Below are 14220 nucleotides of genomic sequence, written 5' to 3'. Positions count from 1 at the left end.
ATATAGTAATATGCATATAAAACAGTTAGACAAGGAATAGAATAGGAAAGTATTTGCAACACATCTAAAACATGGTTAATGAGTTTTTTGTCTGTTTGTTTTTAGGGAAAAAAGTTCTACAAACCCTTAATCAATAAATGGATAAAGAATACCAAAAAGTCATTTAAAGCATTTAAAAATTAATAAAAATAGGAAAGAAATATACTAAAACAGGTTTAGTTTCAACAAATAGTAAAGGAACAAGTAAAATAACATCATTGTCACAATCAGATTAATGAGTATTAAAAATATTGGTAATATCAAGTATTGGCAACTCTGAAAAGAACTGGGTATTCATAGAAACTTTTTCTTCATTTTAAAGCAGTCCCTTTAGCATAGTTTGCAATGCTGGTTTGGTGGAGGTGCATTGCCTTAGGTTGATTTTATTTGGGAAACTCCTTATTTCGCCTTCCATTTTAATTGAGAGCCTTGCTGGGTACAGCATTCTTGGTTGCAGGCCTTTGCTTTTCATTATTTGGAATATTTCTTACAATTCCCTTCTGGTTTGCAGTATTTCTGTTGAGAAGTCAGCTGCTAGCCGTATTGGGGCTCTCTTATATGTTACTACCTCTTTCTCCCTTGCTTGCCTTCGGATTCTCTGTTTCTTTGATATTTGCCATTTTAATGATGATGTGTGTTGGAGTGGGCCTTATTGGGTTTCTCTTGAATGGGACCCTCTGTGCTTCCTGGACTTGTGTGACTTTTTCTCTCCTCCAATTAGGGAAGTTTCCATCATTACTTTTTCAAACAGGTTCTCTATCCCTACCTCATCCTCTTCTCTTTCTGGTACCCCTATTATATGGATATTATTATGTTTCAGGTTGTCCTTCATTTCTCTAAATGTCTCTTCATTCTTTTTGAGTCTTTTTTCATTTTCTTGCTATTTCTGGGAGCTTTTTTCTACCTTGTCCTTCAGCTCGCTGATTCAATCCTCAGATTCATCTAGCCTGCTTTGGATTCCTTCTACTGTGTTCTGCAATTCAGAAATGGTATTCTTCATTTCCTCTTGTCTCTCATTGATAGCTTCTATGTCTTTTTTTATGCTGATATAGTTCACAGTAAGTTCCTCATAGTTTCCATGTATTTGTTTTGTAATTCTCTCTGAGCTCACTGAGCTTATTGAGTTTCCTTAAAACTGTTGTTTGGAACTCAATATCTGATAGTTAACTTCCCTGTATTTCATTTAGTTCTCTTTGTGGGGATTCCTCCTTTCCCTTCCAGTGGGGTGTATTTCTTTGTCTTCTCATTATTTGTGAGACTCTTATCTTTTGCTTCTGATTCTTAAGTTGATTTGTCTTGATTTCCTGACTTTGTGGTGTGAAATTCTATGGTTGGAGACCGCTGTTCTTACTTTCTGGATCTACCTGTGATGATGTCAGATGTTGTCCCTGTGGGACCTTAGGCAGTCTGTTCAAGACTTCCTGGAATCTACTGTTTGTGGCTATCTCCTTTAGCTGTTAATCTCAAAAAATTCCTTTCCTTTAAATATGGATGTAAGACATGTGATTTAGGTAAGAAGCACAGACTATATTTTTGGAGCTTGAATGAATTTCACTTGCAAAACTGCCATTAGTTCTTTCACAGTATTTCATTGTTGCCCTAATAGCAAGAGACTCCAAGAAATCAACCTATTTATGCATTCCTTGGTTGATTTTTTTATGTGTTCTGACCAGGGTTTGAACATGCAACCTCTGTGCATTGGGAGAATGCTTTAACCATCTGAGTTACCCAGCCAGAGAAAACTTAGTGTCATCTGTTTAATCATTAACAACCTTATGGAATAGGAATTTTAACATCAAAGTTTTATAGACAAGAAAAGATTTAGGAGTTTGACTAAAGTCCAGGCAGCTGGTTAGTTGCAGAAATGTGATTCAATTCAAGCCCACATTCTAACTGGCTTTACAGCCCATGATCTCATCACTATAGTGCACTGCTTCTATTGTGCAATAGCAAAGAAGCTTTTAAAAGTCTTCACATTATTTATGAAGAAGATAAATAAAAGACATGTAAAAAAAGTAATCTCAAAGTTAGCTATTAACCAATCCTCAAGCCCTTCCTAAATTGGCTACTCACTGAGATTTGGGGAACTCTTTTAAACAAGTATATCATATCAACAGAAGTTCCCTGTCCTCCCCCATCCTGAGAGATACTTGGTCTAAGAATATTTAGGAGAAGTCTTGAAAACTGATTCAAAGAAAGTTGGTTGTTGGCCAATTTTTTTTTAAACCGAAACTTAATGTCATTATTTTAGTTATTCAAAAGCTGTGATTGCTCTAGTCACTGAAGAATCTCAGCTATGTACTATTTTTGGTTCTTTTAAAAGTATGTTATTTATTTATTTTTAGAGAGAGGGTAAGGGAGGGAGAGAGGGAGAGAAACATCAATGTGTGCTTGCCTCTTGAACACCCCCAACTGGGGAATCTGGCCCTCAACCAGGCCTGTGCCCTGACTTGGAATCAAACTGGCGATCCTTTGGTTTGCATACCGACATTAAATCCACTTAGCCACATCAGCCAGGGCATATCTTTGGCTCTAAGTGGGACTTTATTTGGGCTGAAAATGATATTCTGTCTAGTTCATTTGGGTATTTATATCCTTAATTCTCATCTCTTCCTATAAATTCAGTGTACTTTCTTGCTATATAGAAATTCTCACTGCTCCTGCACTCCCAAATAAATTGGGTTCATCTTCACGTATTGGAGAAAGAATGCATGAAGCAGCCAGAATTTCACTGCTGTAGAAGGAGTTTCTCAGTTCACATAAAAATGTATTTTTGCCCCTAGTATATGATCAGCTAAAAGTATTAAATCTGTACTAATTCTGGAGATACCACCCTGTTGCTCTGGTTTTGAAAATACTTGATAAAGGGAGGACATAAGAAATGATGGTGGCTTGGAGCAGGGCGGAAGTGGTGGCATTGTAAGAAGTAATAACATTCTGCATATACAAGATCTGTCCATCAGGTATCCAGCCATGTAATATGAAAAATAGAGACACTTATTGAAGAAGATACAAGAAATATTATACATAGGATAATGACACCTCAGTCCCCTTCAAAGTAGGCACCCTGGGATCTCACATAGTTTTCCCAATTGCCATCAGCTGTCCCATTGTATTTTCCTGGATTTTATCTACAGTCTGAAATCTCTTCTCTTTAAAAGGTGATTTTAGTTTTGGGAAAAGCCAGAAATTGCAATTTCTGGGTAATCTGATGTTTCACAAAAAAACTCTACACAATACGTGATGCATAAGTGGGCATATTGTCATGATGAAGCTGCCAATCACCAGTTGCCCATAGTTATGGCCTTCTGAAACACTGAGTAGTTTCCACAGAAGAATGTTCAAGCTTGATGCAAAATTTGATGCAGACTCGATGCTCTACTCACTCAGTCATTTTCAATATAATGGCCACACAGTACACATGTTCACTCAATAGCATCTATTGCCCCCACTGACTAGTACAGTGAAGCTAACACTGTTCAGGCGTGAGCATTCCAGTCCACTCTCCCTAGCTGCCAGGTTATATCAATGTCGCACAAACCATTCTCGTTTTATTAACAGTGGCTGGATTTTTTCTGGACAGAGCTCATATAATGAAGGTAAAACCAACAGGATTTGGTAATGAAGGTTATATGTGAAGTGACAAAAAAAGAGAGAAAAAAACTCCAAGGTTTTTGTCTGGGATCAAGAGAAGGTTTTTTTTTTTTTGTTTGTTTGTTTTTCTAAATGGAAGCAATAATAGCATGTCTGTGCATCCACAATAACAGAAGCCAAGACAGAGCATACAGGATATAAACACAGATGCAGATAGATGGGTAGGTGTGGTAGAGGTTTGTGGAAGTACTCTTTTTGTTACTTCAATTTTCTCAGTGGAATAGAGATGAAATATAAGTTGCAAGTAAAGTTGGAGGATATGTTGGAAGTTTAAGGAGAAAGGAACATGTATGATTAGTCACCTAAGAAAGAAGGAAAGGAAATAGCTAAGAAAACGTAGTATGATTTTTAGGCAGCATTAAGGAATCACTCTGAGTTCATGGTCTGTCTGTATATACGTGAATGTTTTTCTTTCAGTTCAGCTATACAAAGTGCAGGTACAGAGTAGGTGGGAAATTAGATTTAACCAGGGTTAGATTTTGACAGAAAGTATAACAAAGAGAGAGAGAAGGGTCAAGGGAACTTAAGATGTATGCATGGGAGTGACCATGAAAGTTAAGCTGGGAATGGAGCGAAGTGAGGATATCAGGGGAGTGACAGATAAATTAAAGATGGTACGATCAATGCCACACAACTATAGGTACTTTCATGTGCAATGATGCTTCGGTATTTTTGCTCTATTATTTATTTTTTTGTACTTGCTTATACATCAGTTTATATGTCAGTTGTTTATATATCAGTTTATATAAATATGGTGGAAATTATGAATATGTGACTCTGTTTGGAGCCTGACACTATATAATTCATGATTAGATTTTTAAACTTGCCTTCCCATGACATTTAGCCTGGCCCCTGACTGCACATGCAAAAACATACATGCTTGGGCACACACATATGTGTAAAATAACAGTAGTTACCTTTGCATGGTGACTAGGTTTTTTGTTATATGTGGTTGGGGTGAAGATTTTTTTCCCTTGTACTTCCTAGTTTCTAAATTTTCTATATTGAGTAAAATGCTTTTGTAATTTGGAAAAATATTTAAAAGAATATATGCATTTATGCCCATATATAATTAAATGGTGGATGTGCTCCATAATGAGGTATTAGAAGACTTAATCAGGCAGGATTAAGACCACAGACAATTTAAAGAAAATAAAAGATTTGAGAGGATGAAAGCTGACATACTTTTAAAAATGACAAATTTTCATAAAACATATGCATGGGTCACTGTCTAGCAAGTGAAATGTACTAAAATGTATGACACTAAAACTGCAATTAAAACAGTAAGATATTTTTAAATTGGAAAAAGGGCCATTACAAACCTGCTTTCTATTTTGAGCTCTTGCATTCTGTAATCTTCGAGCAGAATAAAAGATGAAATAGCCCACAGTAGCTGCCGTAATAATAAAAAAGGACACAGAAACAAGGAAAATTGAATAATGATTCACCCAAGGGCCATGTTTTTTCCCTACTTCGATAACCATTGTTACTTGTATGCCTCTTTGAATTGATTGTAGAATTTTTGTGCCTTTCAGATTTCCAATCATGATTGCAACAATGTCTCCTGCACCTGTAAAAGAAAAATAAATTAGTTTTAGTTTGGTAAAGCCTTCTTAGTATAAAAATCCAAGTGCTAAAGTGATTTTAAATGATTCCTAATGAGACAAAGGAAGGATACTCATTCATCCAAATAACATTTTGGGGGCATCTACAATGCATATATAAATTATAGGGGATAAAAAGTTGCAAAGATTTGGACACAGACCTTAAAGAACTCAGTTTAGGAAGAAAGTTGTGATATATAACAAATACCTTCCCTCTCCTCAGGTTAACCACTTATAATTCAACAGTATTGAGTCTGGGGCCTAATTTGCTTCTTAAATGAAGGCTTTCTGAAAGACTAATAGTCTACAGGATGGTATAAAATATGGCTTACATCCTATGGAATCTGAGATTTGGGAAAGAGAAATATTTGACTATACATTTCCCAATTTATAAGGTGATAGCCTATCTTATGAGCTCATTACTAAAAAGTATAAGAATTTACATATCCTGATTAGTAATTTGAGGCAAAAAATAATTACAAATCCAAATGTACAACACATTGAATGTATGTTACTATTCAATACCAACTGAAATCAAGCCTTAAATTAGACTAAATTTATTACTTAGTCGAATAGTCTAAGTCTTGGTCTTGTTGACTCTGGGAATGAAGTTGCCTACTAATAAGAGCTACTGGTGACTGACTGGGCTCAAATTTATATACAGAGCCTAACAGCCACTGTTGAACAGGGGCCTCTCACTCAAGCCTTGCTTCAGGGATAAAAGCCTGAACTAAAACTGCCTGTGGTCTCTGCACTGAACTGCTTTCCTGCATCATGCTTCTGCCATCTGAGCCAACCCTTATAAAGGAGTTCTTGGAATTGTATTTCAACCTATAGGACTGAGACTTTCCCCAACCAATTGAAGATGCACAGCTATATCCACATCAGCCTCTTCACTGACCAATCAAAGTGGCTGGCTCCAGTCCAATCGATCAGGACAGTTCTTTTTGGACCAACCAAACTGTAAAGATTGGGAGCCCTCGTTTTCATGAGAACCAACCAATCAAAGACAAGGGGTTGGAAGCTCCCCTTAGGAGGGGAGACAAGTAAGTTCCTCTCAGACTCTTGGAGTGTACTTTCCCTTCCCACTGAAGGTTGCATTTCCCCATCTGGAACTGTACCACCCAAGCTGTCCTGCAGGAGAAAAATGGAGCTGTCTTGTCTGGGTGGGCCAGACTGGACCAAAGCAGAGATGTCTAAGCAGGCTCTAATAAAGTGGAGCTATTTTGCTGGAAAAGGTCCAGTTGCAACACCTGGGCTGTGTTGTTCCCATGGCAAACTCAAAACTATTCTATTCCAATGTTGAACTGTCTTACGGTTGTGCTTTTCTCCAGCTGAGTTGTGTAATAATTGTGCTATTCCACACTGGTGCTGTTCCACAACTGTGCTGTGTTAGAATTGAGCTGTTTGCATTGAATAATTTTTCCCTTTACCACACACCAAATTGGGAATTCCTATTGGTGTTGTATTGTTGCCAATGACCATCAATTGACAGTCTAAAGGCCTAATCTCTATAACACCTCCCTCTCTACTCCACCCCCAACAAACCTTTGTCCTCCCTACCCTTTAACTACATAAATCTTGTGGAAAAAAAATAAGGGACAAACATTATCTTTCCCAATGTTATGAGGATGTCAAATTACTCATGCCATTTCAATGCTTATCACAGTTTATATGCCTTCTAGTTTATATGACCTGAGACCAATAATCTGAAGCAAAAGAACAGAGTCCTTTGAATGTTAAGAGATTACCAACCAGAGAACCCTCCAACTGCTATTAGGTTAGGGTACTATCTTAGTTAATGATCAAACTGAAATCTGGAACAAGCAAAACCACACACGCAAGTGCACGCACACATGCACACACACACACTCTACAAGGCCCTTCAATATGAAAATTGTACTCACACTTTCAATAATCAAATTAAGAGTAGAAATCTTAAATGGCAATGTACATAGCAGAGTTTTTACCTAAGTAATCACTTAAATTTATGGTCCCCAGTGACCAAAATCTTCAAAAGATCAAGATCCTCTCCTTACTTGAAGTTACTAATTTAAAAATAATATATTCATAAGGTATTATTACAGATTTTTAAAGTTCTAAAATACACTATTTTTACATATTATAGCCATTTAGTTAAACCATTTTATAACTTTATTGACTCATTTGCAGTCACCTAGTTTGGCAGACATTGATGGCTTCTCATTTACATGGGGGGAACCTCAAAAGCAATGGGAAGTGAAGGAGTCTGAAATGACTTCTGTTGCATATTTTTACTCTATTAGTACATGACCAAATATCCTTTATGGGTCTAGAACAGCGATCTCCAACTCTTTTGGCACCAGGGACCACTTTCATGGAAGACAACTTTTCCACAGGCATCGGGATGGGGGACAGGGAAAGGAGGTTGGCCCTTGGCTCACCTTCTGCTATGCTGCTCACTTCCTAACAGGCCACAGACCTGTACCTGTCAGCAGCCCAGAATTTGGAGAACCCTGTTATAGAGAATTGGTTATTTTGCAAGAAGAGTGACTCATTTTTCTATTTATTTGGGGGCTTCACATTTCTAGCTTTGGCACGAAAAGCACAGGCTTTGTCTTTTCTCTACAAAACCTCTGTCAGGAAGATTTGTTGCTATAAAGATTTCATTAATTATATAACCTAGCATTCATTTCTGGTGTTGTAACCCACATAATCTTTGAAAGCATGGATAATTGTAAAAATCAGGTTTGGGAATATATTATAACTTTAAAGATTCCATTTTAAACACAGATGTGTCCTTCTAAACTTTTTTTGACTAATAGAAATGTTTTCATTCTTTTAGAAGATACGTGGTGGGTGGCAGAGGTGGATGCTCAGGAATATACTGACCATTGGGATCACATGGAGATTAAAAAACAATGATAGTCAACAAATACATTGTCTATACATAATGAACAATGCTGTGCTTCAATTGCCCTATCATATTCATACAGGCTATATACAGTCCAACTATCTCTTGAATTAGCTTTCTAATCATACAAAGGACCTACTTCTAAGTGTTATTTTATATTGCCTCTTCCTCCCACCCCTGCAACTATTTAAAAATTACTCCTCCTCCAGTGTTCCCAATAACAATTAATGGCATCACAAATTTCCGTTCACCTGGTTTAGGAACCACAGAATCATGTTTGAATACTCACTGCTAACCTGCTAAGTCATATAGACGCTACTTCCTTGGCATCTTTCATTAATAGATCCTTCCTTCCACTCCTGCTGCCTATATAACAGGGACCCTTTACTGTCAACTCTAAACACTCAGCCAAGCTTGGATATGAAGAAAGAAAGAGTAAAACAGGTTTCAAGGGAGAGAGCTTTAGGGCTTCAGTACAAGTACCCTCTGATATTTACCCTGGTTGCTCAGGGACATTTTTGTTTACTTTCTGAATCCTGGCTATGCTCTGGATAATTGAGGTTGCCAGATAAGATTTAACTATAAACTAGACCCTGTTCTCAGTGCTTTACATGCATTAACATATTTCATCTTCACATCAACCCTATAAGGTAGGCATTGCTGTTATCCCATTAAAGATAAGATTGACTTACTTGCCTAGAATAACACAAACTAATAAGTGCACAACTGGTACCTGCTTTTCACGACCATTCTACATTATTTCTCTATCTTTAATTAAACTTAGAGCTATTATTTGACTATAAAAATGAAAATTAATAGTTACATTCTGGGGGCAGCAATGGTAAATGTTTGACTACTGGCTCTTTCAGTGGTGTGGAGGAAGGAGGAATCCTTGATTTGTAGTGTTTTCCAATTTCTGTAGTGTAAATACTAAACCCATGGCCATATGAATGTGGAGTTGGGAAAATATGGGTACAATAAGCTAAGCCACATGAATCTATCATTCTGTCATAGCACTGGACATTAGAGTAAAAACTAAATACTAGTAGCATAAAATTAAAAACTTGTAACAGAGTTACTGTACTTATTCATTTCACTTATTCATACCTATTTTGAAAAACCAAAGTTCATGTACAATTCCAAGTTAAACTTGTTTTTCCAGTTGATATTCTTCTGAAAACCATAAAATATGTACCATTAAACTGCAAAGAAGAACAATCAGACTTCTTCTTGTGGAAGAGGAAAAGAATTTTTTTCTGATTGGTGTGTGTGTGTATGTGTGTGTTGCTAAAGCAGGCTTTGCTGAGCTCTTTTCTCCCTTAAGCTTTCTTTGTCCTTAAAATATTGGAGACTCAAGGGGCTGTTAATATGCTTCAGCTATTCCAAACCTCTCACATTAAAATTAGTAACTTTGTAAGTGACCTTTTTCAAGCATCACAAAACATACTCAAAGCTCCCCTTTCCCCACTTTGAGCAACTGGGGACGGTCAATGTATTTCAAAGATGGATATGGAAGCTTATAGGACCAAGCATTCTTAAGTGACATTTTTTAAAACCAGTAAAAGAAATTCTTTAAGCAAGACTAGCCTCTCTTCAATTTTTTTTTTCTAACAACTTTTTTTTTTTTTTGCCCTCTTCTGATTACTGTCAGCCAAAGACGAACCAAATCTAGGTTTCTTAAGTTGACTACTTAATAGCAGCTCTCTTGATTTAAAAAAAAGTTCTAAATTGCCCCTTGACAAATAAATATACAAATGATTTCTCAAGTGTGTGTGGTTCAGCGGGGACAAAACAAATAAGTACTATACACCCCTTTAATAGGTTGTTATGCTCATAACCAGCCTTTAGTTAAATTCTAGTCAGGGAAGGAAATAGGCATTACTATAGGTTAGCTGCTCTTAAAGCAATGGTTCTTAACATTCTATATAGTTATAAATAATTTTTTTGGAGGAGAGTTGGTGGAAGTGAAATTACCAAAAGCACCTTATATTATTATCATTCTTTTAAGCCAGCAATGAAACAAAGGCACACAATAGTGTATAATACAGCAAGTTGCCTCTATTTCTTCTCTTCACCCCCAAATGCTTCTGCTGTAGGTTTTGAAGACAATCCAGTTGTCTCTCATACAATTGGAGGATTGGTTCCTGGACTCCCATGGTTATAAAAATCTATGGACACTCAAGTTCCTTATGTAAAATGGTATAGTGTTTGCATATAACCTATGCATATCCTTCTATATACTTTAAATCACCTCAATTGCTTATAATACTTAATACAATACAAATGATATGTAAATTGTTGTTATAATATATTGTTCAGGAAATAATGACAAGGAAGAAATCTGTACATGTTCAGTAGAGATGCAATCACTGTAGGCCTAACTATATAGTACACATCTGCAACAATGTAACATTTTTTGTCCAAAAATTTTTGATCCATGTTTGGTTAAATCCACATATGAGAGTATAAGGAGTTTGCGACTACAGGGGGTCAATGGGACTCTATTAGGAAATGGATCACAGATTTGATATAGAACCAAAAAAAATCTCTGGTAGAAGGAGTCCTCTGGAAACAGTGTATTAAAGGCACTAAGGAATTAGAAATAATGCTGTTCCAAATGTCACGGATGTATATTTTTGGATGACAGATCACACTTACAGGTAAACAAGTCTTAGAATTATTATTAAAATATCATGAGTAGTGCCTGAACTATTCTAGTTTCTAGGTGTGGTATGTTTAGCATACAAAGAGCCCAGGGGCTATATAAGTATTTCATCAAGTTTTTGGTCTCAGGACCACTTTATACTCTAAAAGGCACTGAGTTTGCCAATTTTATTCGTTTATTTACCTTATCTTTTTAACTTTCTCATTGCATTTATTGGAGTGACATTGGTTAATAAAATTACATAGGTTCAGGTGTACAATTCTATAATACATCATCTGTACATTGTATTCTGCATTCACGACTCCAAGTCAAGTCTCCTTCAACCACCATTTATCCCCCATTTACTCTTTTCTACCTCCCCCGAAATCGCTTTCCCTATAGTAATCACCATAATGTTTTCTGTTTCTATGAGGATTTTTGGCTTAATCCCTTCACATTTTTCACCAGGCCCGCGAAGCCCCCATCCCCTCTGATATGTCAATCTGTTTTCTGTTTCTAATTTCTTTGTTAGTTTATCTTGCTCTCTAGATTCCACAGATAAGTCAGATCATATGGTATTTATCTTTCTCTGACTGGCTTATTTCACTTAGCATCATGCTCTTCAGGTCCATCCATGCTGTTGCACACGTAGATTATTTCCATACCTATTTACATTATTAGAAATGAACACTGAGGAATTTTAAAACTATTCATTTAACATAAGTCACACATACATGTTATTATAATTAAAATATTTTATATTAAAGATGGAGGCATATGTAGATACACTTTGTTCCTCATACGCCCAAAAGAGAAACAACAAAACAACAAATTTAAAAACAAAAAATAACCAGAACTGCCAGAAAGTCTAACTGTATAGAAGTCCAACAACCAAGGAGTTAAAGAAGAAACATTCATTCAGACCAGCAGAGGGGATGGAGAGGACACGTGGCAAGGCAGTGGCTGGAGGACCAGGTGGGCAAGGCAGCAGCTGGCAGAACAGGTGTTGCCACATTTGCATGCAGATAAACCAGAGGAACAGCTGAGAAGCGAGACAGACTACACAAGCCAGGGTTCCAGTGAGAGAAAAGAAAGAAAGCCTTAAAACCTCTGAAGGTAAAAACCTGTGGGGGTTGCGGTGGCAGGAGAAACTCCCAGCCTCACAAAAGAGTTCATTGAAGGGATCCACAGGATCCTAGAACATACACAAACCCACCCACCCAGGAATCAGCACTAGAAGGGTCCAATATGCTTGTGGGTAGTAGGGAAGTGACTGAAAGCCGGCTGAGAGCCCAGAAAGTGGCATTGTTCCCTCTTGAACCCTATCCCCCTCACAGCATCACAACACAGTGACGTGACTTGCCCCACCCACCAAAAATAGCTAAGGCTCCGCCCCTTCCAATGTAACAGGCGTGCTGAGACACAGAAATATGGCCTAAATGAAAGAACAGATCAAAGTTCCAAAAACAGAACTAAGCCATGAACAGATAGCCAACCTATCAAGTGCACAGTTCAAAACACTGGTAATCTGGGTGCTCACTTAATTGGTTGAGCATGGTCACAAAGTGAAGGAAAAAATAAAGGCTAGGCAAAGTGAAATAAAGAAAAAATATACAAGAGGTCAACAGTAAAGAGAAGGAAACTGCAACTCACATCAATGATTGGGAGCAGAAGGAACATATAAACATTCCACCTGAACAGAATGAAGAAACAAGAATTCAAAAAAATGAGGAGAGGCTTAGGAACCTCGGGGACAACTTTAAACGATCCAACATCCGGATCATAGGGGTGCCAAAAGGAGAAGAGGAAAAGCAAGAAATTGAAAACTTATTTGAAAAAAATAATGAAGGATAACTTCCCCAATCTGGCTAAGGAAACAGACTTCCAAAACAGGCAGGAAACTCAGAGAGTACCAAAGAATTTGGACCAAAGGAAGTGCACACCAAGGTACATCATAATTACATTACCTAAGATTAAAGATAAGAATATAACCTTAAAAGCAACAAGGGAAAAGGAAACAGTTACCTACAAAGGAATTTCCTTAAGACTATCAGCAAATTTCTCAAAAGAAACCTTGCAGGGAAGAAGAGGCTGGAAAGAAGTATTCAAAGTCATGAAGGGCAAGGATCTACATCCAAGATTATTCTATCCAGCAAAGCTATCATTTAGAATGCAAGGGCAGATAAAGTGCTTCCCAGATAAGGTCAAGTTAAAGGAGTTCATCATCACCAAGCTCTTATTATATGAAATGTTAAAGGGACTTATCTAAGAAAAAGAAGATCAAAAATTATGAACAGTAAAATGACAACAAACTAACAACTATCAACAACTGAACCTAAAATACAAAACAAAAACAAACTAAGCAAACAACTAGAACAGGAACAGGATCATAGAAATGGAGATCAGAGGGGAGGGGGAGGGGGAGGGGGAGGGAGGAGAATGGGGGAAAAGGTAGAGAGAATAAGCACCATAAATAGTAGTACAAAATAGGCAGGGTGAGATTAAGAATAGCACAGGAAATAAAGAAGCCAAAGGACTTGTATGTACGACCCATGCACATGAATTAAGGGGGGGGGGATGGTGGAGGTAGGGGTGGCGCAGGGTAGAGGGGAATAAAGGGGAGAAAAAATGAGACAACTGTAATAGTATAATCAATAATACACGTTTTAAAAAGATTTTTAAAAAAAGAAATGCATTTCATTTAATCAGGAGGATTACATTGTGGCTGGACATTTTACAGGAGACAGAGTGGGTTATGGGCACACACAAAGTCCTTAGATACTGAGAGCACTGATTTGTTACAATGTTTAATTTCAGTTCAAAAGAAGAAGAATCACATAAATGGAGGCTCAATTTTTTTTTAAACTTCAAAATGACAGAGGAGTGAGTGGAAGTCACACTGACCTCCTCCCAGGACCAATCTGGAATTGCAACTAAATTGTGGAGACAACTCAACAATAGGATGAGAGGAGCTTTAAAAACTTGGACAGACAGACGAATTGGATTTGGCACAACCTAACTGTAAGGAATGTGGTAGAAGCTCAAGAAGGTGGAATAGGCACCCACAGGTGGCAGCACCAGAGGGATAGTGAACTAGCCAGTTGGATCCCCCTGAGAAGAGCAGGATCTAAACCATAAGTGGGGATCTCCAGCTTACAGCGCCAGACCTCGTAAGCACTGAGATAACAGCGAACTGTGAAAAGTGGCAGGGTTACTCTCTGCCAGAGACACATGGCTGGTGATGCAAGGAGCCATTTAAGGGGTGAACACAAATTTTCTAGTGGCAGCCACTTCCTCTGGGATCTGGTGGAGGCAGGGCAGAGTAGGCTAAAGCCACCTGAGGAGAGACTGGAGAGGGAGGCTTTGGAGAAAGAACTGAGAAAGTG

The 14220-nt window shown here is 37.5% G+C and overlaps 1 protein-coding gene across 1 annotated transcript in view; it reads right to left on the bottom strand.

The window, feature by feature from the left end:
* The window catches only part of RNF128 (ring finger protein 128), a 64145-nt gene that overhangs the window by 27739 nt on the left and 22186 nt on the right, over positions 1-14220 (bottom strand). The window contains exon 2 of the mRNA XM_054576918.1: positions 5016-5263. Coding sequence (XP_054432893.1) covers positions 5016-5263 — 248 coding nt within the window. The remainder of the gene's footprint in view (positions 1-5015; positions 5264-14220) is intronic.

This window comes from Pteronotus mesoamericanus, unplaced genomic scaffold (assembly GCF_021234165.1).
Source record: "Pteronotus mesoamericanus isolate MK-2021 breed Mesoamerican mustached bat unplaced genomic scaffold, CSHL_Meso_final contig_37, whole genome shotgun sequence".
Classification (NCBI taxonomy): domain Eukaryota; kingdom Metazoa; phylum Chordata; class Mammalia; order Chiroptera; family Mormoopidae; genus Pteronotus; species Pteronotus mesoamericanus.
Note: the sequence above shows the minus strand (reverse complement) of the source record. Positions and strands in the feature narration are given on the sequence as shown.